Source organism: Periplaneta americana, chromosome 7 (genome assembly GCF_040183065.1).
Source record: "Periplaneta americana isolate PAMFEO1 chromosome 7, P.americana_PAMFEO1_priV1, whole genome shotgun sequence".
Classification (NCBI taxonomy): domain Eukaryota; kingdom Metazoa; phylum Arthropoda; class Insecta; order Blattodea; family Blattidae; genus Periplaneta; species Periplaneta americana.
This window is the reverse complement of record NC_091123.1, coordinates 103036244-103061418: the sequence shown is the minus strand read 5'-3', so window position 1 is coordinate 103061418 and position 25175 is coordinate 103036244. Positions and strand designations below refer to the sequence as shown.

Here is a 25175-nt window from a genome sequence, read left to right as displayed (position 1 = left end):
GGCTCGAGAGAGAGTATCTTTCATTATTATGGAAGCAAATAACTTTCAGAATGTCTGGTATTCTTCATTGAAAATAAATCTGAAAAATGTTTATTTGAACGTCTAATGAACTTAGTTTGCAGCATTTGCTGCACAAGCCACTAGTTAGTATAGATTTACGGACACCTAAAAAATCTTCCATCTTTTCAGTATGTCTATTACCAGAGGAAAAATAGCGCAGCACAACTTTTAACTGATGCAGAGATTCAACAGAATGTTCTCAAAAATAAAAAGGAAATCATTTATCTTTTCAAATAATATTTAAATTCAAACCCTAAAACACATATTTTTGCATTTTCTCATTTTTCTGTTGCATGTTGTTTCAGAGTTTCAATTTTTCGAAACAAGCTTAGGACTATAAGCCTAATTCTGAAGGTTAGGACTGTCTGCTTCGAAAACCTCAATCTGTTTTAAAACTTATGTTTATTTATGTATACTTAAAAGTGGTGCACTCTATTTCGTAAAATTCTTGTTCGCCGTGGTCGTTCAGTAATATTGATCACTCACATATCGTCACTCATAAGTTCTTGGAAAACATCTGCAATATCCATATGTATTGTGGAAACCGCCATCTTGTACTGTTGAGCCTTGAACTGCAGTTTAAACGGCAGAGAACTGCCGATCAAGTTAACTCAAGATTAACTGGTAGTTAAGGTTTATAATACGAAGCAGAACGAAAAACTTCAGTTTAAACTGAATGTAAGGTTTAAATGGCGTTTATAATACCGGTCCTTAGTGGTATGAATTTCACAAAGTTCGTGTTGCTTTTCTCTCAATCTGTGGGCAACATAACCTGCAAGATAATCCAGGCCCTCCTGACTTTGTTATGTCGTCATAAAAATTTTTGAGTCACAGTGTTCGGAAATATCCAGAGCTTCAGAATTAGTTTCCTCATCCATTGCAGCTGATCCTAAGTTAATGGCTCTGAGTCTGAGCTCTTTCTCAAGCAATAGATCTTCATTTGTCCCGTCCTGGTGTGAAGAATGTTCTTTTATATCTGTAAAGGTACGGTCACATGTCGCTACTTTTGCTGCGCAACTTTTGTACTGCAGCTGCAAAATTTGCGAGTCGTGTTCACACATAAGCCATAAGTAGCACTGCACGCTATTTTTCATGCTGCGCAAGCCGAGTGCAGCAAAAGTTGCAACTGGAGGTTGCGAGCCTGTTCACACACAAGGCGCTACTTTTGCAGCCGCAGTCATGCTGCAGGTTTCCATCTCCGTGTTGACTTCTCAATATACATTTTGTGGTTATGTTCGCATTATTAATAAACTCATGCGAAAGCTTACTTATCTATTATTTGCTTTTCTGTCCTAACTAGTATTCAGAAATTGGCATTATTTTTACTATAAAGCTTTTAAAAACGCCTATATACTTAAATAATAACCAACAGCTGGTGCTAAATGGGGCTGCTCAAGGAGAGTCCTTAATACAACATACAAAATGTATATTAAACCAAACCTCTTGTACTGTTCTGAAGCATTAATAACAGCAGCAAATGCTAACATCCATAAACTTGAACAACTACAAAATCAGGCCCTTTGTCTAATCACTGGAGCAGTTAAATCCACACCTGTTGCTGCCATGCTTGCCTTAACATGGACCCCATCAATAACAACAAAAATAGAAGAACAAGTACTGCTCCAAAATGAGAAAATGTTACGACTGCCAAACTCTCAATGGATAGAAAAGAACCTTCCTTCTTCAATCCTTAAAAATCATAGTAGTTTCCTAGAAAAGGCAACACAGATTAAATCGAAATTAAACATTCCTAACACCAGAGAAAATTTACTCATAAGAGAAAATCCACTGGAATTATTACAACCTACCTTCAGTTTGGAATTAACAGAGGAAATAAGTAAATCAGACACACCAAAAGAAATACAAAAACTTCTAGCACTGGAAACGATCAATACTAGATACCCTACAGAAGAATGGCTACACATATATACCGATGGGTCCACCACAGAAAACCTTACTGGAGCTGGAGTTACATGTACACATTTTTCCTTTTATCATTCTGTTGGCAGAGACACAACAAATTATGATGGCGAAACAGAGGCTATACACATTGCTCTCCGACAATTATTAAATCGTCCCTTAAATAAATATAACAAGACAGTAATTCTTTCAGATTCTAAAGCTGCAATTCAGGGAATATGTTCAAATACTACAAAGAAGTCAACAAAAATAAGAGAATGCTACAAAATGTTAACACAACTCCAAAAAGTTAATAAGATTGTCCATCTCCAATGGATTCCAGAACACTGTGGAGTCATGGGGAATGAAACCGCAGACACACTTGCAAAGAAAGGCACAACAATAAAACAAAAGTCTAAATTTAATTTCTCATATTCCTCAATAAAACGCTTGATCACTACAAAATTTTCTCATTCATACCTACAAGAAATAGAATCAAATGCTAAAGACAAAAAATGGATTACACTACTTTCCAACCCAGATATAATCCCCCAGAGACCAAGGAAAACAGCAGTTGCAGCCTTCAAACTATTGACAAACCATGACTGTCTAGCAAGTCATCTCTACAGAATAGGTATCTCAGCTTCACCAATATGTGTCCTGTGTAACGATCCAGCAGAAATGAATGAAGATCACTTGAAGACCTGTGAAGCATTAAGATCAGAAGAAACTACAGTTCAAAAGTATTGGAAAGCATGACTGCTCATGGCTTCATTGCCAGATGCAAGGCACTAGACAACAACAACATATTCACGTAATCAATGTTGGCAACCCTCCTGTTTGAAACCACGCTACAGAAAATTAAAAAAATGAATTACTGTATATCGTCAGAAAATATGCTCAGACTGTGTTGTGCATTTAATAACTGTTACAAATAATTTATTTTCATCACATCTAACATTAAAATATATCGAAACAATAAAAGTATCATTGGCACATTTGGGTGGCAACACTGGTCGCAACCGCAGGAAAAGTTTCAACGAAACCAATATAAAAAATGCTGCAGCTGCAACCCTGAGAACCCTGTTCACACCTCGCTACTTTAAGCTGCGCGCAGCATGAAAAAGTAGCAGGCAGCAGGTTCGGCAGCTGTTACTTTTCAAGTTGCACCATTGTTTACACATCGCAGTACGAGAGTTGAGCATTTTTTTGTACTGCAGTGCTGCAGAAGTAGCGACGTGTGACCGTACCTTAATTAAACATGTTTTCTCAACCCTTTCGTGTACATTTCGTTTTGCGGAGAAAACTGCTGTCAAGTGTTCGCCCATTATATAATTTCTCATCCGATATTGAAACTCTATAGGTGTTGGATGGGTGTTTTGATGTCCCATGCCTCTTATTTATATAAGAAAAGAAACACTTTAGTACATCTTTGTTTAATTTGACAGTGATTATGTAGTGGACTCCATATTATTAGCTTAGATATTCAAAGAAGTCTTTTAGGGATTTGATACTCATGAGAATATCCTGCCAAAATGGTAATTTCATTCTTACTAAGTCCCTTGGCTTTTATCGTTTCTATAATGTCGCTTATTTTATCTAAATATATTATCATCCTGCTCACCTTTGTGCACATCATATGCATTTAAAGGTACCGTCTAATTAAAAACATTGAATCAATCATTGAAACAGATTTAATCAAATTTGCCGTCAGAATGAGATTATTTTTCTGTGCATAAATGAGAGCTTTTGTAACAGAATTAGGAAATAGTTGTGCTGCTGTTTTTACCTTCTACCTCGCAGAATGTACCACTTCCAGATGTTTTTGTGAAAGCTTTGGCAACAGTTTAAGTTCAGTTGTTGATTTGTCAATCAGTTATTGCACAAAACTTTCGTCTTAATTTCACCATCAGAAGTAACGAAATTTTTGCTTAAAATGATTTCTTACCAATTTCAGGAGGCGTGAAATATTGGTGAATACAATCACTTTTTTTTGGTTTTGTCATACAGGTTAAGAAAGAGTGTGATTTCAGAATTTACGTCCAGCTTTTCATAGTGCTCTATTCGTTTTACCCATGTTACTTACAACAGTTACTGTATGAAACCTACCTCCTTCAAGCCTTATGATAGCATCATAAGAATATTTTCAATCATTGGCTGATTTAAACTATTATAAATTGGCTGCTTCCGATTACCAAATAAGCCATGAGTCATGATAATCTATGCATAATTATCAGGACTTACGATCTGGCCTAGTTATCTATCTACAAAACTTGTACTATTTATTTTCATTTCATCAAACGAAATAACAGTTGTTTTTCTAAACTTGTCTAGATCTTTGCATTTTGTTTTCATTAAGGAAATGACTTCATTCAAATTTCCATTGTCACAATTAAAGTTTTGAGCCTATTTTCTTAAAGTACTTACATCTGGTAACAGATATTTAAGTTGGTTGCATAAATATCGGTATGCCTTAGTACTAACACGTTTCGATGACATTATGGAATCATTGTCTTCTGCTGTCCAGTGAACTTTTCCCATCCTCCCTAAGACGCAAGTGATTTGGCTCTGAGTAAAGAAATTGGACATTACTTTTTTATTTTGTTTTGATATGAATTGGCTGTTTCTAGTTGCTTCCTTAATGGATATTTTTGTTTTTCAACCATTTCAGACTTAACTAAAACTTCGGTTAATTTCATTTCAAGCTGCTGGACTCACTCCTGTGATTGTTTAACTGTGTCATGAGAAACTGATTGATCTTCCTCTAATGAAAGAGATTCGTAATTTGTTTAACTTAGTTGTGCATTTGAGGATGATCTGAAATAAAAGAACAGTAGCCTATACAGAGTGAACTGTAAGTAATGTCATTAAATTCAGGGGTTATTCTTTGAGATATTTTGAACAAGAGTTCAATACAGTTTTTCTCATTTTTTACTTCCTTTTGGAGATCAAAATTGTTTTTTATAGAACATTTCATAGAATGTTTTGGGAAAGCTATTGTTTTAATTCCCAATATGCAGAGCAGTGTATTATGATAATAAATGTTTGAAATAATTTTAATTTTGCTCTTTAAACATGCAGAAATTTGATCCAAACAAATGTAACTTTTCATTCTGCAAAGAAATTTTACAATGTTTACATTTGTTCGGATCAAATTTCTGCACATTTAAAGGACAAAACTAAAATTCTTTCATTCATTTATTATCATAATATACTGCTCTCTTAAATTGTCCAAGCATATTGGGAATTAAATCAATGGCTTTCCCAAAACATGCTATGAAATGTTTCATGTAAAACAATTTTTATCTCGAAAAGGAAGCAAAATCGTATGACACTTTTTTTGTTTGAAATATGTCAAAGAATAACCTCATGAAATTAATGGAATTACTTACAATTCACTTTGTATAATTTGAAAGTGCATTAAAAACAAGGTAACTTAATTACTGTTTAAAAAGACTTAACTTTTCATTATACTGTTTTAAAAAATTTACTTTTTATTGCATCAAAAAGAAATTGCAACTTGCAAAGAAAATAAATAATCGGAGGGGAACAGAATGTTATGTTGCCAGAGCTAAATATGGCAAAATATTATACACTATGACGTTTTCGAAAAATAAAACAAATACATGTGTTCAACTTTCTGTTTACACTTAACTTTTAAATTAAATGCAATGTTTATTGGGATATCTTACCCTGGGTGTTTGCCATGTTGAAACATTTCCTGCATGAGATTCACGTTAACTTCTATTGTTTAAACTGTCTTCTCTTTCGGTGTTTTTGATGACTGAAATTGTTGGTAGGTTCAAAGTAGGAAGTATATCTTTGTTTAATTTCCTCACTTTAATGGGGGAGTACTTTAGAAGTGTTTTCTCATAAACTCTAGTATGAATCTAGATCAAAATGAATGGAACATATTCGAGCTCTAACAGAATGAATTCTTAAGTTCACAGTGGACTAGAAACCATACAATTAAATCAATATCCTACTTATTTATGTTTCAATTATCTGTTTTAACATTAATTTTATTAGCTCTCTTGCACTAAAATGTCCACCGTTTGGCAAATTCTTTGTCTATAGGAAAAGAAGAAAGAAACTTAATATTTTCCTTGGCTGCAGTATTCTTCCTTTCATTGTTACATCAAAACTTTGAACAATGCGACATAATGTTTCAAACTTAAATGCCCTGTGGTGGTAGAAATAGCACTGCCTAACTGCCCACTTCCCTTGGCTGTCATGATATCCGCCACATGTGTTCCAGATGATGTCATGCGCTTAGGAGGATATGTGAATACATCTACCTACTCGTTTTTGAAGCTCTGAAGAACACTGACTTAGGCCTGCGAGTATCTTTCTATGTTAATCTTCTGAGGCTAATGATAGAGGAAGAATGATTTTTCTGAGAAGTTGGTTTTTAATGATTGAGAAACATTTCAGTTGTCTGGAAATGTAAGCAGACATAACTTACAATCCCCACGCATTTTTGGAACACAAGCTTGATTCTCCCAAATTCAATGTCTTCTGCGCCTTTCCCATCGAAAAATTTGAGGTTCCATTTTCAGTTAAACCATTGTAACAGGGGTTGAATACCTTAATATGCTGCAACAGTGTCTCCTCTCTCAACTAGAAGAAAATGGTGCTGACTTCGTCTTTCAACAGGATGGTGCTCCCCACAATACTATGTGGATCAGCTGTGAAGCTGCAGTTGATAAAGAACTGATAATTTTGACCATCACATTCCTTAGATCTCATCCCGTGTGATTTCATGAAGGACGTGTTTTTGTATCATAACTTTGGCAACAATGCTGGTTTTTTTCTGTGCATGTAGCTATCATAGAACTAGACCTTAACATGCTACAAAGAGTTTGGCAGAACTTGGTTACAGGATATGTGCTGTGTTATGTGTGGAATGCACATTCAACATTTGTAATGTGTGTGGTGAATTTTCCCTTCCATCGGTACTAATTTTATTGTTTTTACCTGCGTTATATTAAACTTGAGTAATAGATTATCGAAATCTGGACATAATAAAATCACAGTCTAGTATATATAGTCGCGAAGCTCAATACGTAGTAAATATGCAAACATTAGATAGTTGCTCACTATGAGGATCGCTAATATCGCCTCATTACAGGCAATGCAAAATAGTAGCATCACAGTCTATTGTTTCTAGCACCCTCAAAACTCAAGCTTCGTGACTGTATATAGTAGACTGTGATAAAATGTTGATTTACTCATTATAATTTACGTAATAAAATATATTATGCATAATATAAGAACTAGTTAGAGCAACTGATTTTTAATACTGAATATATTATTTTAACTTACAGGTACTCAGGCACCTGCAGAAAATAAAAAGACTGCTGTACCAACTTCTGCCCCAGCACTCAAGTCAGTCAATACATCAGTTGCAGATGTTATAGAATCAGTAGTGAGTGCAGGTCGTGATGATAATACAAGCAAGGATAGTGCAAGTTCTGTTTCAAAATCAGGTATGAGGATGTTCATAATTCTGTGCATCTAATGTGGGTGGAAACATTACTGAACTAATGTTCCATCCTTCTAATATAAAAATGTTAAGTAAAATTTTTGTTTTATACTATATACACCCAATTTACTAATTCATTTTTGAAAGGCATATGTCTTGTACTTTTCACATCGAATTTAGCAAATACTATGTTACAGCATTATATATATATATATATATATATATATATATATATATATATATATATATATATATATACACACACTTATTTACGTACTGGTTTTAAGGAACCCGGAAGTTCATTGCTGCCCGCCATTGGTCCCTATCCTGAGCAAGATTAATCCAATCTCTATCATCATATCCCACCTCCCTCAAATCCATTTTAATATTATCTTCCCATCTACGTCTCGGCCTCCCCAAAGGTCTTTTTCCCTCCGGTCTCCCAACTAACACTATATGCATTCTGGATTCGCCCAAACATGCTACATGCCCATCTCAAACATCTGGATTTAATGTTCCTAATTATGTCAGAAGAAGAATACAATGCGTGCAGTTCTGCGTTGTGTAACTTTCTCCATTCTCCTGTAACTTCATCCCTCTTAGCCCCAAATATTTTCCTAAGCACCTTATTCTCAAATACCCTTAACCTATGTTCCTCTCTCAAAGTGAGAGTTCAAGTTTCACAACCATAAAGAAGAACCCATAATATAACTGTTTTATAAATTCTAACTTTCAGATTTTTTGACAACAGACTGGATGATAAAAGCTTCTCAACCTAGTAATAACAGGCGTTTCCCATATTTATTCTGTGTTTAATTTCCTCCGGAGTATCTGTTGCTCCCAGGTATTTGAATTTTTCCACCTCTTCAAAAGATAAATTTCCAATTTTTATATTTCCATTTCATACAATATTCTGGTCACAAGATATAATCATATACTTTGTCTTTTCGGGATTTACTTCCAAATCTATCTCTTTACTTGCTTCAAGTAACATTCCCGTGTTTTCCCTAATCGTTTGTGGATTTTCTCCTAATATATTCACGTCATCTGCATAGACAAGCAGCTGATGTAACCCGTTGAATTCCAAACTCTCTCTGTTATCCTGGACTTTCCTATTTGCATACTCTAGAGCAAAGTTGAAAAGTAAAGGTGACAGTGCATCTCCTTGCTTTAGGCCACAGTGAATTGGAAACGCATCTGACAGAAATTTACCTATACAGACTCTGATGTACATTTCACTGAGACACATTTTAATTAACCGAACTAGTTTCTTGGAAATACCAAATTCACTTAGAATATCATATAAAACTTCTCTCTTAACCGAGTCATATGCCTTTTTTGAAATCTATGAATAACTGATGCATTGTACCCTTATATTCCCATTTTTTCTCCATTATCTGTCGAATACAAAATATCTCATCAATAGTTAACCTATTGCACCTAAAACCACACTGATGATCCCCAACAATTTCATCTACATATGGAGTTAATCTTCACAAAAGAATATTGGACAAATTTTGTACGACGTCAACAAAAGTGATATTCCTCGTAAGTTACTACAGTTAGTCTTGTCCTCCTTCTTAAAGATAGGTACGATTATGAACTCCTTCCATTGTTCCAGTACAATTTCCTTTTCCCAAATAGCAAATAGCAAGTACAAGCTTATAAATTTCGTTAGATAATGCGCTTCCACCCTGTTTTATTAATTCTGCTGGAATTTGATTGAGACTTATAATTTTTCAGATTTTCTATCGCAATTTCGACTTCAGAAAATGTGAGTTCGTGTATAAATGGCTCAGCAGTTTGTATTTCAATTTCATCCCGATCATTTCTATTTGGCCTATGTATATTTAGTAGTTGCCCAAAATAGTTTTTCCATCTGTTAAGGATTGAATGAGAGTCTGCAAGTAAGTCACCATTCTCATCCTTGATCATGTTTACCCTTGCCTGATATCCATTCTTGAATTCCTTTATGCCCTTGCATTATATATATATATTTTACAAAACTGTCTACATCCATTCTTAACAATTTTCAGGAAACACCAAAAACTGATAACTTTTTTCCTAATTTTATGCAGTGTTCGTTTGAAGATTATTTATGGAAGGAAAGAGGGAATTTAGGCACAACATTCATTAGAAAATTGCTAGAGACATTTAGGTAGATGAATAAACTGCCATTATCTCATTTAAAAAAAAAATGGATTTATACAGTTTTGGAATTGGACGCTTCATATATAATATAGCTTTATTGAAAAAAATCTCCTGAATTTACAGGGATGCTATTATTGACAAGGTAAAATTGGTTTCAATAAAGGAAGAGAAAAGAAAAGGAGACCATAATGAAATACTGTATGTAAATGAGATTGATTTTTAAATAATTGCTAGTAAGTTTTATCAAGCGATAGATTTCCTTAGGTATATAGGTAATTCCTGAAAATTCTAATCGACACCTTTAGAGCCATAATTAGTATTTCACAGATGTTCTTTGTGGGTAGATCGAGACACCTCCAAGTATGTGTGACTGGTTGAGGTATGATACCACGTATGCCAACCTATTACATCTCTCTTCTGAAGGTGATGTTTGCATGTATAATTGGAAATTGTGGACTCATATGTGTTTTTCTTTTCTTGGTTCACCTCTTCTGGTTGACCTCTGTGATGTTCGAATTGGACTGATAGGTCCAGAATAAGTCCGTGTTTACTGTTCTCTTTCAAAGCAATCATGTCTGTTCAACGTGAATTACCATTTGTAGCCAGACCGTGAACTTCTTCATATACCTTGAAGTCTTTTTTTTTCCCAGTTCTTCTGCAATATAAGAACTTATCTGATGATGCCATATGTTTCTTAGAAGCTCCCCATGTCTGCAGAACCCCAGGATATGTGCAAGAGTTTTCTTCTTTCTATGACAGCACCGACAGAAGTTGTTGTCCAGAGATGTTGCCTGGCATGGAGCACACAGTAGAAACATATGTAGTCATTTTTATGGCCACATTCCCTCGGTGCATGGCAGTCCAGCTGGTTCCTTATCCTGAAGTTTGCGGGTGTGTATTCTTAATAGAGTTCTACTCCAATTATCTTTTGAGGAAGTGGGCACCAAGAGGTGAATTCCCGGGCTCTTAACTCTTGGCGAATCTTCTTACTGTTGCAAAGACTGCTTTGGGAGTTGGTGACTTTGTTTGTATCAACATGCGTGATCTTAAGAAGTTTCAAACATTCCTGAATTTCCACACAATCTTGGGAAGCGAGGGCTAATGGGTTGTTAATTTTAACGAGTATATTGCAGGCATTTATATGTTGAAGATAGCTTTCCTACAAGGTTTTAAAAAGACCAAAGACCTTTGTCTTTATTTCCGCAATATACCATACTATTTGGATTATCTATTGGCAACTGTAGATCTCGTTTGTTGAACTTTTAATCATTTTGTCAGCATCAGACAAAAATTTCTGGGATTTTCTTCAAGTCGCATGTCAGAAAGGGATACAATATTAGGCTAGGACAGATGGATGCATTTACGACTGTGAACTTGTGATCTTCCTTGAGGAGTGGTGAAGAAGTTAGGGGCTGTAGTTTCTTATGCAGGTCTCTCATCACAGTGCTCTCGTCAAAAAGTAGTGCATCACTGAAGTAGCACTGAGATAACAGACTTGGTCACCATCCGCTATTGTGTCCATCATTTTAGAGTGTTCCTCCATTGTGAGGGAATCCTTTGTGACCATTCCTCGGTCCAACCAATTTGCTATGCATTGACATTGAGTCCAATTTCCTGAAACCTTCCATAAGTCAGGTGTGTGAAATCATATTGAGTCCAATTTTCTGAAACCTTCTATAAGCCAGGTGTGTAAGTTCAACTACTGCTTCTTTGTTTCTTCCAATGATGACAGTGTTGTCTGCGAAGCCCATGTCTGTTACAGTGGTGATCAGGATTTAGAGATTTTCTGTACTTGCCTGAGAAACTGTCCTCATTTAATTCATCTAGAATACGATCTACTGCAAGATTATAGAGGGCAGGTGATCGTGGAGAGCCTTGTAGAACACCTCTTCTTATTGGTATAGGTTTTGTTTTTTCCTTCACTGTTTCGATTTGTGTAATATTCCCTGTTTGGAGAGTGTAAATGATGTCTGTGAGCTTTGTAGGAATTCCTTCAGATTGAAATTTTTTACGAAGATGACTAGATACTTTTTTTGAATGTCATATTGAGGTTAAGATTTGAGACAAGTTGAACTGTATATATAATAATGAATTGTTTTATAATTTCAATCAATAACTTGTCAATTAATACAGAAATATTTTATGTTATTTCACATCACAGGGTTATATATCCATACATATTTTCGATTTTTAAAAAAACATCTTCAGGTGGAGAGACATAAAATGACAATTGAACATAGGTGAAATGCAAGAAAAAAATATATACATACATTATAAATAAAAATCAAATCGGAATATGTATGATAAGACTTTCTTGTGTTAAATTCTAACATACCTTGTTTACATGTTTCGACCTATTTATGGGTCATCTTCAGAACTGGTTGTTGCTGGTCTTGATGCCTCTTGTTTTGTTTCCTGTGAGGGTGTGTTCGTGTGGTGTAAAGTGGAGTCACACACAATCTATGACTCCACTTTACACCACACGAACACACCTTCACAGGAAACAAAACAAGAGGCATCAAGACCAGCAACAACCAGTTCTGAAGATGACCCATAAATAGGTCGAAACATGTAAACAAGGTATGTTAGAATTTAACACAAGAAAGTCTTATCATACATATTCCGAAGTGATACAGTGTTAAAAGTTGTGTAATCAAGATTTATAAAAATCAAAACTGTTTAAAAACAATATGGCATAAAATATGGTTCTAAGTCATTTCAATATGATAAAACATTTTGTAAAATTTCAAAATAACAGTCATACACTCTTGAATTCTCAACAACTTATTGAACAGTTAGGTATGTTAAAAGTCAATAAACATGATAAAATCAATTTTTTTGGACATAGAAAATCTTTACACAAACATTCCCATAGATGAAACCATGAAAATAATAGTTACAAAATTACAAAGATTAAATATCAACCCTAATACATTAAAACAAATTGAAAATTTATTACACATTTCTTTATATAAAAATTATTTTACTTTCGATAATAAAATATACAAACAAACAAAAGGTTTAGCTGTGGGAGATCCATTGTCAGGCTTTGTAACCGAAATTTTCCTTCAGCATTTAGAAAATCAACATATTCCTAATATACAGCTACAACATAACATTAAAGCATACTTCGATATGTTGACGATACTTTAATAATATACAATAGTACTTCACAACCAGAACACATCATCAGTTCCTTCAACAGTGTGCATCCCGAAATAAATTTCACGCATGAAGTAGAACATAACAGAAGTATTAACTTTTTGATCTGAACATTAAGATTAAAAAATCTAAATTTATCTGCAACATTTACTGGAAACCTACATCAATCAATTACACCATACATCAAACATCTAATCATCCATATTCTCAAAAAATTTGTAAATTCGGGTTTTTAGTCGACCATTTAATAAACACACCTATTAATAAAGAAGCCTACTCAACAGAATACAAATATATAATACAATTAGCTATTGAGAATGGTTTTAATAAAAAAATGAGTCAGAACTTTATCCACAACAGAATTAGAAAATTAAAAAATAAGACACCCACCACTTTACAACCTATAGAATAAAAAAAAGTAGAAACTTGGAACTCTATGACTTATATAGGGAAAATTAATAATCAACTATCTGCCTTTTTCAAAAAAGAAAATATAAACATTACTTATAAAACCAACAATAAATTAAACAGTATAATCCCCAATAAAATCAGGAACACTAACAAACATTTACATAGTGGAGTTTATCAATTAAATTGTGCTAACTGCAATATGAAGTACATCGGCCAAACAAAAAGGAATTTTCATACTAGGTACAAGGAACATAAATCCGACTTCATTAACAATAGAAATAAATAAAAATTTGCCACTCACTTAATTAACACAGGTCATGAACACATTACAAATCTTAAAAACAGTGACTGATCCGTATTTAATTAATATAGTTGAGGAATATTTCATAGCTAGAAATTATAATCAAAACACACAATTGGTAAATGAACAAATTCCCAATTTCCAAAAAACCCTATATCGCATCACTATATAACCATTTATCGAGCAGTTTTGCCAGGCCATTTTCTAAAATTCCCCTCTCTCTTCCTACCCACATTCCACACAGCGTACACAATCATTCGCAAGCTTTGTTATGCTTCATTGAGATGACCTCAACGTCTGGCTCTGCATCCTTCTCTTTACATCGTAAATATTAATAAAAAAGCATAACTCTTGCTTTTCTAATTATTGTTTTGTAAAAATTACTTTTTGGTTAATTTCAGATGTCACATACACCTCATCAATTCGAGTGACTGATTAACAAACTTACAGAGTACCAATAATTATAACCTTTTCGTCTGAACATGGTATCATTAATGGCTTTAAAAATTTTAAATTTTAATTATCAATACATACATACAATTATTTTATGATTGAAACTTGTTATATAACATCAAAAGATTCAGATAGTGTGTTCATCACTTTGTATGACTGTTATTTTGAAATTTTAAAAAATGTTTTATCATATTGAAATGACTTACAACCATATTTTATGTCCTATTGTTTTTAAACAGTTTTGATTTTTATTTATAATGTGTATATGTATTTTTTTCTGCATTTCACCTATGTTCAGTTGTCAGTTTAAGTCATCTCTACCTGAAGATGATTAAAAAAAACAAATCGAAAATATTTGTGGATATATAGCACTGTGATGTGAAATAACAGGAAATGTTTCTGTATTAATTGATAAGTTGTTGACTGAAACTATAAAACAATTCATTATTATATAGAGACTTTTTGTTGATATATTCGAATTTAGGATATAAACATCATGTGAAATCAAATGTTTTCGTTTAGGTTACAGTTGTTGTTGTTGTTGTTGGTGTTGTTATACATCTTGATTACACAACTTTTAACACTATATCACTTTGGAAAACTTATTATATATCATTCACATGTTAAATTTTATGTTATCTTGTTAACATGTTTTGGCCTGCTATTGGCCTCATCAGAACTAGTTGTTGCTGTTCTTGGCGCCTGTTGTTTTGTTTCCTGTGGGGGTGTGTTTGTGTAATGTAATGTGGAGTCAAAGAGTGTGTGTGTTGAGAATTTCATTTGGATGTGTTTTTGTGTATTTGTATATTTCGTATTGTTCTAGTGTGTTTAGTTTCTGGCTTTTTGATTGTATGTGTAGAATTTCCATGTCTGTGTTGATGTCTCTGTATGTGTGGTTAGCATTTGTGATGTGTGAAACAGAAGGCACCAAGAACAGCAACGACCAGTTCTGATGGTGGCCGATAGCAGGCTGAAACATGTTAACAAGGTAACATAATGTGACAGCCATGTGAGATTCAATCTCGCGACAGGCAGAAGGAGGGCGAGGTCGACGGTGGCTGGGCGCGGCAAATGAAATTGCGCACGCATCTACTTCCTAGGGCATGTGCTGTGTGAGGAAAAGGGGGGAAGCTGGAAGCCAGGCGAACTGATTGTCGTAACGAGAATGATCTTGAAATCGTAGTTTCTGGAAAGTATGGCTTAACTTATAAAAGCAAGCAGCCTTCGAAGTTAGTTAGTTGTAGTTGCTAGTTTTTGGACAGCAAGCCAGCCAGTCTTGTGTAGCAGTGAAGCCAGCTTCGAGACCGGAGTTCGACTTGAGTGTGTCCGCAGCTGTGTGAACATCCTAGCCAGTGGACTGTCGCCGGAAGTCCTGAGTTCGAGTGCAGTGGACCGCAGTTGGGGGACCTGAGTTCGAAGTTCAGTGGACTGTCTCTGAAGGTCTTGGGTTCGAAATACTGTGAACTTGAGTGACTGAGCTAGAGGAACTAGCCAAGGCAGACGAACTGTGAACTGAGAACTGACAGTTTTGTGCTGTAAATAGTGCTTTGTGAACATTAGTTGAGATTAGGAGTACATTGTTGTTCGCAGTAATCCAAGTGAATTGTCATTGTCGTCTGTGGAGTTCAATAACGAATACTGTGTTGCTGTGTGGAGTGGAAATCCCATTGTTGACGGGAGTGTTTAAATTAAATTGTAGAAAGTGATTAGTGTTGTGAGAATAAAACTACATTATTGTTTTGTAAAAAAAGTTGCAATAAAATTTAACACGTGAACGATATGTGTGTGTATCCAATGGCCACCCACTTCACTTGCGTGATTCGGGTTCCGCATGCTGCGGATAGATGGCAGAACTGTGATGCATTTTCTAGTTGCACACCACTTCGGTGGGTCACACTGTACATGATGTATATCTGTGAAGAGTTATGTCGTGTATTAGGGTGAGTGTATATAAAATAAGTTTTCCAAAGTAGTTGTTGTTGTTGTTGTTGTTGTTGTTGTTATCATCATCATCATAATCATCATCATTATTATTATTATTATTATTGTTGTTGTTGTTGTTGTATTGGTATTTTTATTATTGAATTCTGCATCATATGTTTACAACCATTTAGTATTGTCTGTACCATCTATGAGACTCATGACTTAGTAGATATGGATGTCAATATAAAAATAATGTAAAGACATGATTTGTAAAAAATTATAAAGTAAAAAGGAACATCATGGAGATTCGAATGGAAATACTCACGCATGCTCTCTCATTGTTTGGCTGTTTGGCTGTACTAACTCCTAGTAACTAAGCTGCAACTGCTTGGTACTAAAAACCCTTTACAGTGAATCTTCTTTTAATAAATAATATTTTGAAGTAATGGCTGTCTATGCATACAAAGTAGTCTTCTCTTCATACTTTTGTATGTGTTTCGTTAAAGCATAGGGTTCCTGTTGACAACCTTCTCTTGTCAGTTAAGAATGCTCCTAATTGTTTCCAGCATAGACGCTGTCTTTCCATGTGATTAGTCATTGATAACGGCAGCAGTAAATTATGTTAGTGATACCATGTAATTTACACATACACAACTAGAGCATTAACCATCATGGGAATTCTTTTAATATGAAACTGAATGTATCATTAATTGGGGTTGGATTTGCAGTGCAAAATACTGGGTGAATAGATCATTTTCTTACCACATAGCCGCATCTTGACTGTCAGCTGGTGTCCTTTGCATCGGTTATGGAGAGAGCTTGTTATTGTTGGTTTGAAAATCCTAAAAGTATTAATATGAAATATTAACTCTAAACAATTAAAATGTCATTTACTTACCAAAATTAAGCAAGAAGATGCTGAAATTGCCTGCCTTCTTGTCCCAAACATATGTGACATCTGCTTAAGAAATACTGCATCATTTGCCATAGTTCTCTATGAGAAATGGAGTGATGTTTTCATACATGTTGTTTTTTCAGTTTAAATTATTTATTTATTTTAATACACTTTATATCAGAGAGGAATCAAGGGGCTACATATACCTACTGATAGATAATATTGTGTTCTCTAACACTATTAAGTTCATCAGTAGAATAGTGGGCTATATTTGATTTCACAGAATTCTGTTGAAAAAATGCAAAGACATACATGCTCTCTCTCCATTATCTCACTAAAAAAGGAGATGCAAAATAATTTCCACATACTTACTTACTTACTTACTTACTCACTGGCTTTTAAGGAACCCAGAGGTTCATTGTCGCCCTCACATAAGCTCGCCATTGGTCCCTATCCTGTGAAAGATTAATCCAGTCTCTATCAACATATCCCACCTCCCTCAAATCCATTTTAATATCATCTTCCCATCTACGTTTCGGTCTCCCCAAAGGTCTTTTTCCCTCTGGCCTCCCAACTAACAGTCTACATGCATTCCTGGATTCGCTCATAAATGCTACATGCCCTGCCTATCTCAGACGTCGGGATTTAATGTTCCTAATTATGTCAGGTGAAGAATACAATGCGGGCAGTTCTGCGTTGTGTAACTTTCTGCATTCTCCTGTAACTTCATCCCTCTTAGCTACAAATATTTTCCTAGCACCTTATTCTCAAACACCCTTAACCTATGTTCCTCTCTCAAAGTGAGAGTCCAAGTTTCACAACCATATAGAACAACCGGTAATATAACTGTTTTATAAATTCTAACTTTTAAGATTTCTTGACAATAGATTGGATGGTAAAAGCTACTCAACCGAATAATAACAGGCATTTCCCATATTTATTCTGTGTTTAATTTCCTCCAGAATATCATTTATATTTGTTACTGTTGCTCCCAGGTATTTGAATTTTTCCACCCCTTGAAAGGATAAATTTCCAGTTTTTATATTACCATTTCGTACAATATTCTCATCATGAGACACAGTCATATACTTTGTCTTTTCGGGATTTACTTCCAAACCTATTTCTTTACTTGCTTCAGGTAAAATTCCCGTGTTTTCCCCAATCGTTTGTGAATTTTCTCCTAACATATTCACACCATCCAAATAGACAAGCAGCTGATGTAACCCGTTGAATTCCAAACCCTCTCTGTTATCCTGGACTTTGTTAAAAGAAGTGGGGCCTGTTATCGTCTCACCATTTATACTACACCATACTCATATTTTCACTTCATGGAGGGCCCCTTCATGAAGGAGATTCGATTTTCAGAGCTCCAAAACCTATTTGTTTTTTTAGTAGGTCATTTTACGACGCTTTATCAACAGCTTAGGTTATTTAGTGTCTAAATGAGATGAAGGTGATAAAGGATTTGCTCATATTGGATTGAGGGAAAACCCCGGAAAAAACCTCAACCAGGTAACTTGCCCTGACTGAGAACCGAACCTGGGCCACCTGGTTTCGCGCCAGACGCGCTGACCGTTACTCCACAGGTGTGGACTCCAAAACCTATTGTTTTGAGTATTTACTCATGCTTGAAATTGAATATCAAACATTGTCCAAAACAGAAGGATGTTGCAGTTAATTTTATTGTTGTGCACTGAATTTAAAATCCACCCACAATCTACACCTGATTATAGGATCAGCTATACATTTATAAAATTTAAACCTCAATAACTATGCAGCATTTCGCACAGAACTATAAGACATACTATTACTTTTCTTTCAAAAGACAATTTTAAGGAATTTTCCAAAATATGTTCAATGTCACCCAAATTTTTTTCTCCATTTCTTATCTATAACACATCCTGTCACCCAGAATATATTCACAAGGCCGTGGAACATTGGATATAATTTTTTCATTTGAAAAATGGCTATATTAAATTCGCGTATTAAGAAAAATACCCAAGTTCCATAAATTTTTAATGTTTTACAGTATACTAGAGTCACAAACTTAGTAGTTTCTCCCACAGTCCACTTCACAGTGGTATCAAATTGCGTGGTATATGACTAAAGATTGTTCTTAATGTTTACCGTACTTCAGCTTCGACCCCTAGCAGTTAGTGTATTTACTTACAAATGGCTTATAGAGAATCTGGAGGTTTATTGCCACTCTCATATAAGCCCGCGATCGATTCCTGTCCTAAGCAAGATTAATGAAGTCCCTAGTATCATATTCCACGTCCCTTAAATCCATTTTAATATTATCCTCCCATCTATGTGAGCCTCCCCAAAGGTCTTTTCCCTCAGGTCTTCTAACTAACACTCTACATGCCCTGCCCATCTCAAACATCTCGATTTAATGTTCCAAATTATGTTAGGTGAAGAATACAATGCGTGCAGTTCTGCATTGTGTAACTTTCTCGATTCTCTTGTAACTTTATTCCTCTTATCCCCAAATATTTTCCTAAGCACCTTATTCTCGAACACCATTAACCTCTGTTCCTCTCTCAAAGTGAGTGTCCAAGTTTCACAACCATACAGAACAACTGGTAATGTAACTGTTCTATAAATTCTAACTTTCAGCCTTTTTTCAAAGCAGACCAGATGACAATAGCTTCTCAACCTAATAATAGTAGGGACTTCCCATATTTATTCTGCATTTATTTTCCTCTCGAGTGTCATTTATAATTGTTATTTCTGCTCCGAGGTATTTGAGTTTTTCCACCGTTTCAAAAGATACATTTCCAACTTTTATAATTCCATTTTGTACTATGTTCTGGTCACGAGACATAATCATATACTTTAAGCCCTTACATAAATCTCTAATGTTTTTATTCTTACTATTTGTTTCTACCTCATTTAATTTTTCTTTCAAGAATCCCTCTTGTTATTCCTAAATGTACGACTTGCTTCTCAGCTTACATAGAAATAATTATCTCTATTCGCCTGATATGGATCCTATAAGAATTTCAATTTTGCCTATTTTCTTCTTTCTACTGCCATGGAACATTCTTCATCAAACGATGGTTACTGTTTCTTAATTTCATAATAACCTATGCTCTGCTCAGCTGGAATTTTGATATTATCTCTGATATTTTCCCATACACTATTAATATATAGGTTGTAAATAAAGTAGTGGCAACATTGCTGGGAATGGGTTATGCGCATTCACATGCATTATAAGACAACTGGTGATCATAGTTGGAGATATTGTCGATGTATTGAATGATAAAATCGGTTGCTATGACAACAGATGTTATTGTGCGTGGTTAAATTTTTAACTCTTCTAAAGCATGTTTACTAAACTTGAACAGCCATTGCGGATAAAAATCGAGGTAGCCCATGATAGAAATGTACGCCAGTGTTATCTAGGGTTACTTGAAGCCTGTGGCAATGATGCACTACAGTATCGGATGGTTGTAAGATGGGTCTCTACATTTCATACGAGTCGGAATGAGATGGCACACGTGGTTCGCACAGGTTTCCCGTCCATTTCTGACGAACCAGTGTAGTTATTGCCAGGTCTCCTTGCAGTTGACCATCGCTGGGTTGTACGAGAATTATCCATCAAGATTGGACTCGGTCATCAAACTGTGTGGTACATCCTGAAGAAAAACTTCTACATGAGAAAAATTGCAGCATGCTGGGTTCCTCATAACCTGACAGAATCACAGAAATGGCACCGATATGCAATAGCTCAACTCCACCTACAGAGATATCACAATGAAAGGGACGCATTTCTGCAACATATTGTTGCCATTGACGAGATGTGGGCACGAGCATACGAGCCAGAAACTAAAGCGTCAGTCTAATGAATGGCATCACAAAGGATCACTACACCTGAAAGAAGTGCGATATGAACCCTCTGGTGATAGTGCTGATAGTGGCATATGATAGTAAAGGTGTTATCATTAGCCATGCTGTACCTCCAAGACCAAAATGTCAATGCAGCATACTACCAACATTTTCTCGAACACAACCCATATTTCATCTTGCTTGTTGTCATGTCGCAGGAGCAGTGGCTGAATTGCAACAGAGATAAGATTGGAAAGTATTGGAACATCCTCCATATTCCCCTGACATGAGTCCTTGCGACTACGACTTGTTTCCATGGTTGGAAGAACCACTTAGACATAAGAGGTTTTCAGATATTGCATCAGTGCTTCATGCAGTAGAGCAGTCCATTACAGAGATGAACAGAAACAATCTCGCCAACGGCATTCAATGGTTACCATGGATTTGGCAAGAGATACAGGAACTCGCTGGTGATTGTATTGAAGGGATGTAAATTTATTTTCCATGTAAGTTCAGTAATATGTTTGTACTGTCTATGTTGCCACTACTTTATTTACAACTCTCGTATTTAACTCTTTCTCAACTTTGTCGGAACTTGCTAAAATGACAAACCTATTTGATATTGCGACCTGATAATGTTGCTTAGTTCCCTCATCTTTTAATTTTGGAATAATGAATCTCCTACCTGATATTAACTTGTAGTTCTACGTGCTTAATTACTTATAGTTTTTCTCTTAATTTTTTAATTATCAGATAATGGTCAAAATCACTGTCTGCTCTTCTGAAGGATCGAAATGTCTACTATACTACTATGTCTTCGTTTATCTATCAACATTGATCTGTTTGGTTATATGTCAATTCATCTGGAGAAGTCCAAGTATACGAAGGTGGACCCAAAAGTAACCAGAACCAAACTGTTGCGCATGCATGCATTGTAGTTGCAAGTTGTGCTGTTAGGTGGTGTTATTTTAGAGTCTCCCGTGACCATTAGTGAGCTGGCGTCAGTCTGAGTTAAGTGGTTTGTTTGTGGTGCTGTGTTGTTTGCGTTCCTGTTTCAACCATTTGGTGATTAGTGAGATGGCCGACCACAAGGAACATAGAGTGTGTGTGAAATTTTGTTTTCTGTTTGGGAAAACTGCAGCTGAGACCATTGGGATGCTTCTGCAAGCCTTTGATGATGATGCTTTGGGGAAAACACAGGTCTACGAGTGGTTTTCCCGTTTGAAATCTGGCAACATGTCAACTGAAGACATGCCATGCCCCGGGCGTCCTTCGACAGGAACAAATGACAAAAACATTGCCAAAATCAAATGTGCAATTGATGAAGATCGTCGAAAGACCATTGACGAAGTTTCTGAGCAAACGAACCTATCATGGAGCACAGTCCAGCGAATTTTAACTGAAGATTTGGAAATGAGATGGGTTTCTGCAAAATTTGTTCCTCACTTGCTCACAGATGACCAAAGAGAAAACAGCATGAGAGTTTGCCGCGACTTGAAGAGTGAAGTGCAGAAAGATCCAAATTTTCTTAAAAGAACTGTGACTAGGGGTTGTAGAAATGTTTGTGTATATTTTATAACAAAAATTTTCACGTTTTATTTGGGAGAAAGTCATTTTTCTTGCGATTCCCCATAAGTCGCTTTGAAACTAAAAGAAAATTATTTGCATCATTAATGAAATTCATAATTCAATATCATTTAACTGTGAAGAAGTGATGGCACTGCCTTCTTGACTTCAAGAAGGGAGTTGTTGTGGGAAAGAGAAATGACCATTGTCTTCTTGCAGTGCTCCCTGGAAGGAGTCCCTGCTTACATTATTGCCAGATGTCATATGCATGTAATCCTGAACGATGAAATTTGTAGAAATGTTTGTGTATATATTATAACAAATATTTTCACTTTTATTTGGGAGAAAGTTATTTTTCATGTGGATTCCCCATAAAACCGTTTTTTTTTTATTGAAAATATCGTGATTATGAGAAAATTTCGTGAATTTCTAATAAATTTCGCAAAAAAATCGCGAATATATTTCGCTTAATTTTGAACTTTCATTAAGGGAGTTGCATTTTCTATGCATAAAATTAAGTTTTTAACACATTTTGCGGATATTGTTAATACCAAAAAATCACATCCCTATGTATTAGATGTCTGTGAGTTCATCAACAAAAATATCTCAAAATGTTAAATCGTATAGAAGCCATTGGGAAACTAGGAGTCTTAAAGGAGCATTGAACTCAAAAATCATGTCGTAGGAAAATGAAATTCAGTAATTCTATAAATAATTACAAATACAATGGTGAAGATCTGACATCAGTAACACAAATAATTCTCGAGTTATGTACCTCTGAAGGTTTGGAGTCATATGGCGATGACTTCACATGTGATCTGCCAACCAGCCATGCTAGAGCTCCAGTCCAAAGCGTGAGAAATGCCTTTCTTCAGCTTCCTCTTTACTTGGTTTTACTTTGGATAGTGACCCAATATTTTTTGGACGATTTTCTCTGTCTGTTATGCCTGGAATGATGTGCATTTGTTATTAGTAGAGACAAGAATTTCATACACTATAAAATCCCAAAATATGCAATGCATTCATGTACTATCGAACTATGAAACATGCACAATCAAGCAAAAAAATACATTGAAATATACACTTTCATTTTTGTTCCAAATTTCTTATTTCTTATTTCACTTCACTTTTTGTTTATTTTTTTGCACAGTTAAGAACTAATAACATTTCTAAATTGGTTTCTGTGAGGATCCTGTGTTTGTCAGTCATTATAGGCAGACAGTGACTTCTCTTCATTTCAAGAAGTTATGGGTGCAAACATGAATGAATCTTTTTCTGTTATTTAGTTTCTTTCTTCAATCCTTATTCCTGAAGCTAAAACAAGGGACACAAAAGTCGAGAAATACAGGTCTACGAGTGGGAACTAAGCAACATTATCAGGTCGAAATTTCAAATAGGTTTGTCATTTTAGCAAGTTCCGACAAAGTTGAGAAAGAGTTAAATACGAGAGTTGTAAATAAAGTAGTGGCAACATAGACAGTACAAACATATTACTGAACTTACATGGAAAATAAATTTACATCCCCTCACCAGCGAGTTCCTGTATCTTTTGCGAAATCCATGGTAACCGTTGAATGCCATTGGCGAGATTGTTTCTGTTCATCTCTGTAATGGACTGCTCTACTGCATGAAGCACTGATGCAATATCTGAAAAACCTCTTGTGTCTAAGTGGTTCTTCCAACCATTAAAACATGCATTTAAACTGAATATAATGTATATTATATGCATGATTAAGCTAAAAATTGCTTAAAAATGCATTATGCATTTTTTATCCCCAAAACATGCAAATATGCAGGGAAAAAGTACACAGATTTGGAACCGGAAAGTAATGAAATGGATAATACTAAGTTTGAGCTATGTCCTGTGTTCCTATAAAAACATGCGTTTGCATGGAATTCTTGTCTCTAGTTATTAGGTATATCATCGATTATTTTACAAATTGTTTTTTTGTCATCAGTCGACAGTCTTCTCATTGTATTTTCTTTCATACACTCTGCTGATGCTTTTGAAAATTTCATTGTCGCACATTTTAATTCCATTACAGGGGCATTGTGGTCAAGAGCTGCAATCATAGATTTTATATACATTCCCACAAAACTGAAGTGCACCCTTTCAGGAATGTATTTCAGTTCTCTCATTATGAAAACATTCCTGACTGCCAGTATGTAGAAAATTATTTATATGACTCAGATTTTTCAGAAATCTTTTATCACTAATTATCTTTCGTAGATGAGAATATTTTTTTGAACTTTTCTTAATTCACTTACTGTCTCCTATCTGGTTGTTGTGCACACTGGATGTGACTTTTCTTTCAATTTTCCCGTAAATGGATATTGCATGCATGGTTTAGAATGGAAGTAAAATTTTCAATACACAGTTCAGGATCATTTTCACCTGTAGCTGAGGACCACCAGAGATTATTATAAATGACTTTTTCCATTCCTATAGAATCTTTGCTATAGCTGTTAAATATTTTCCATCAGCGATTTTCCGAGATGCCACACGTCAAACTCATCATAGCCCTTACCCCTGTGTGTCTATGACAGAAAAATTTTCACTGCTAGCTTTTGACATATTTTCTGAAGTAGTGTGTCACAAGGATGTTTTTTCATGTCTCCTTACATCATGCCCTTCAGAACGATAATGAAATCGTCCAATATTTTAGACGTACTCAGGTTCATGAAGGTATAAGTGACATACTTTGCCGAAAACCCTGGGAAATCATATTGCCCATTTTCTGCTGAACATAAATTTTGTTCTTCTACTGCAGCTGCAAAGTTAATATCCTTTTCCTCAACCCACGTGCGGTGAATGATAGAAAACGAATATCGTTCAGCCAATTTATAAAAGTAAGCCTCGCTAAAAAAAAACAGATCTTCATTGTTTCTGCAAATGTTCTGGAAGCATTGATGGAAGCTCACACAAATAAATTCCTGATGCAATATAAACGTTACCAGTTAAAGTACTTTCTTTCACATTGTGATTGCCAACTAAAGTATTGGCTGTTGGTGCAGACAGTTTTTACATGAAAACACAC

General features: G+C 35.1%; 1 protein-coding gene across 12 annotated transcripts in view; it reads left to right on the top strand.

Annotated features, from left to right (window-relative positions):
* The window catches only part of LOC138703319 (ubinuclein-1-like), a 720147-nt gene that overhangs the window by 416781 nt on the left and 278191 nt on the right, over positions 1-25175 (top strand). For all 12 annotated transcript variants that reach the window (XR_011333095.1, XR_011333096.1, XR_011333097.1 and 9 more), the window contains one exon: positions 7287-7448. Coding sequence is in view for 9 of the 12 variants with exons in the window: in XM_069831096.1 (XP_069687197.1) it covers positions 7287-7448 (162 nt within the window). In the remaining 3 variants the exon portion in view is untranslated. The remainder of the gene's footprint in view (positions 1-7286; positions 7449-25175) is intronic.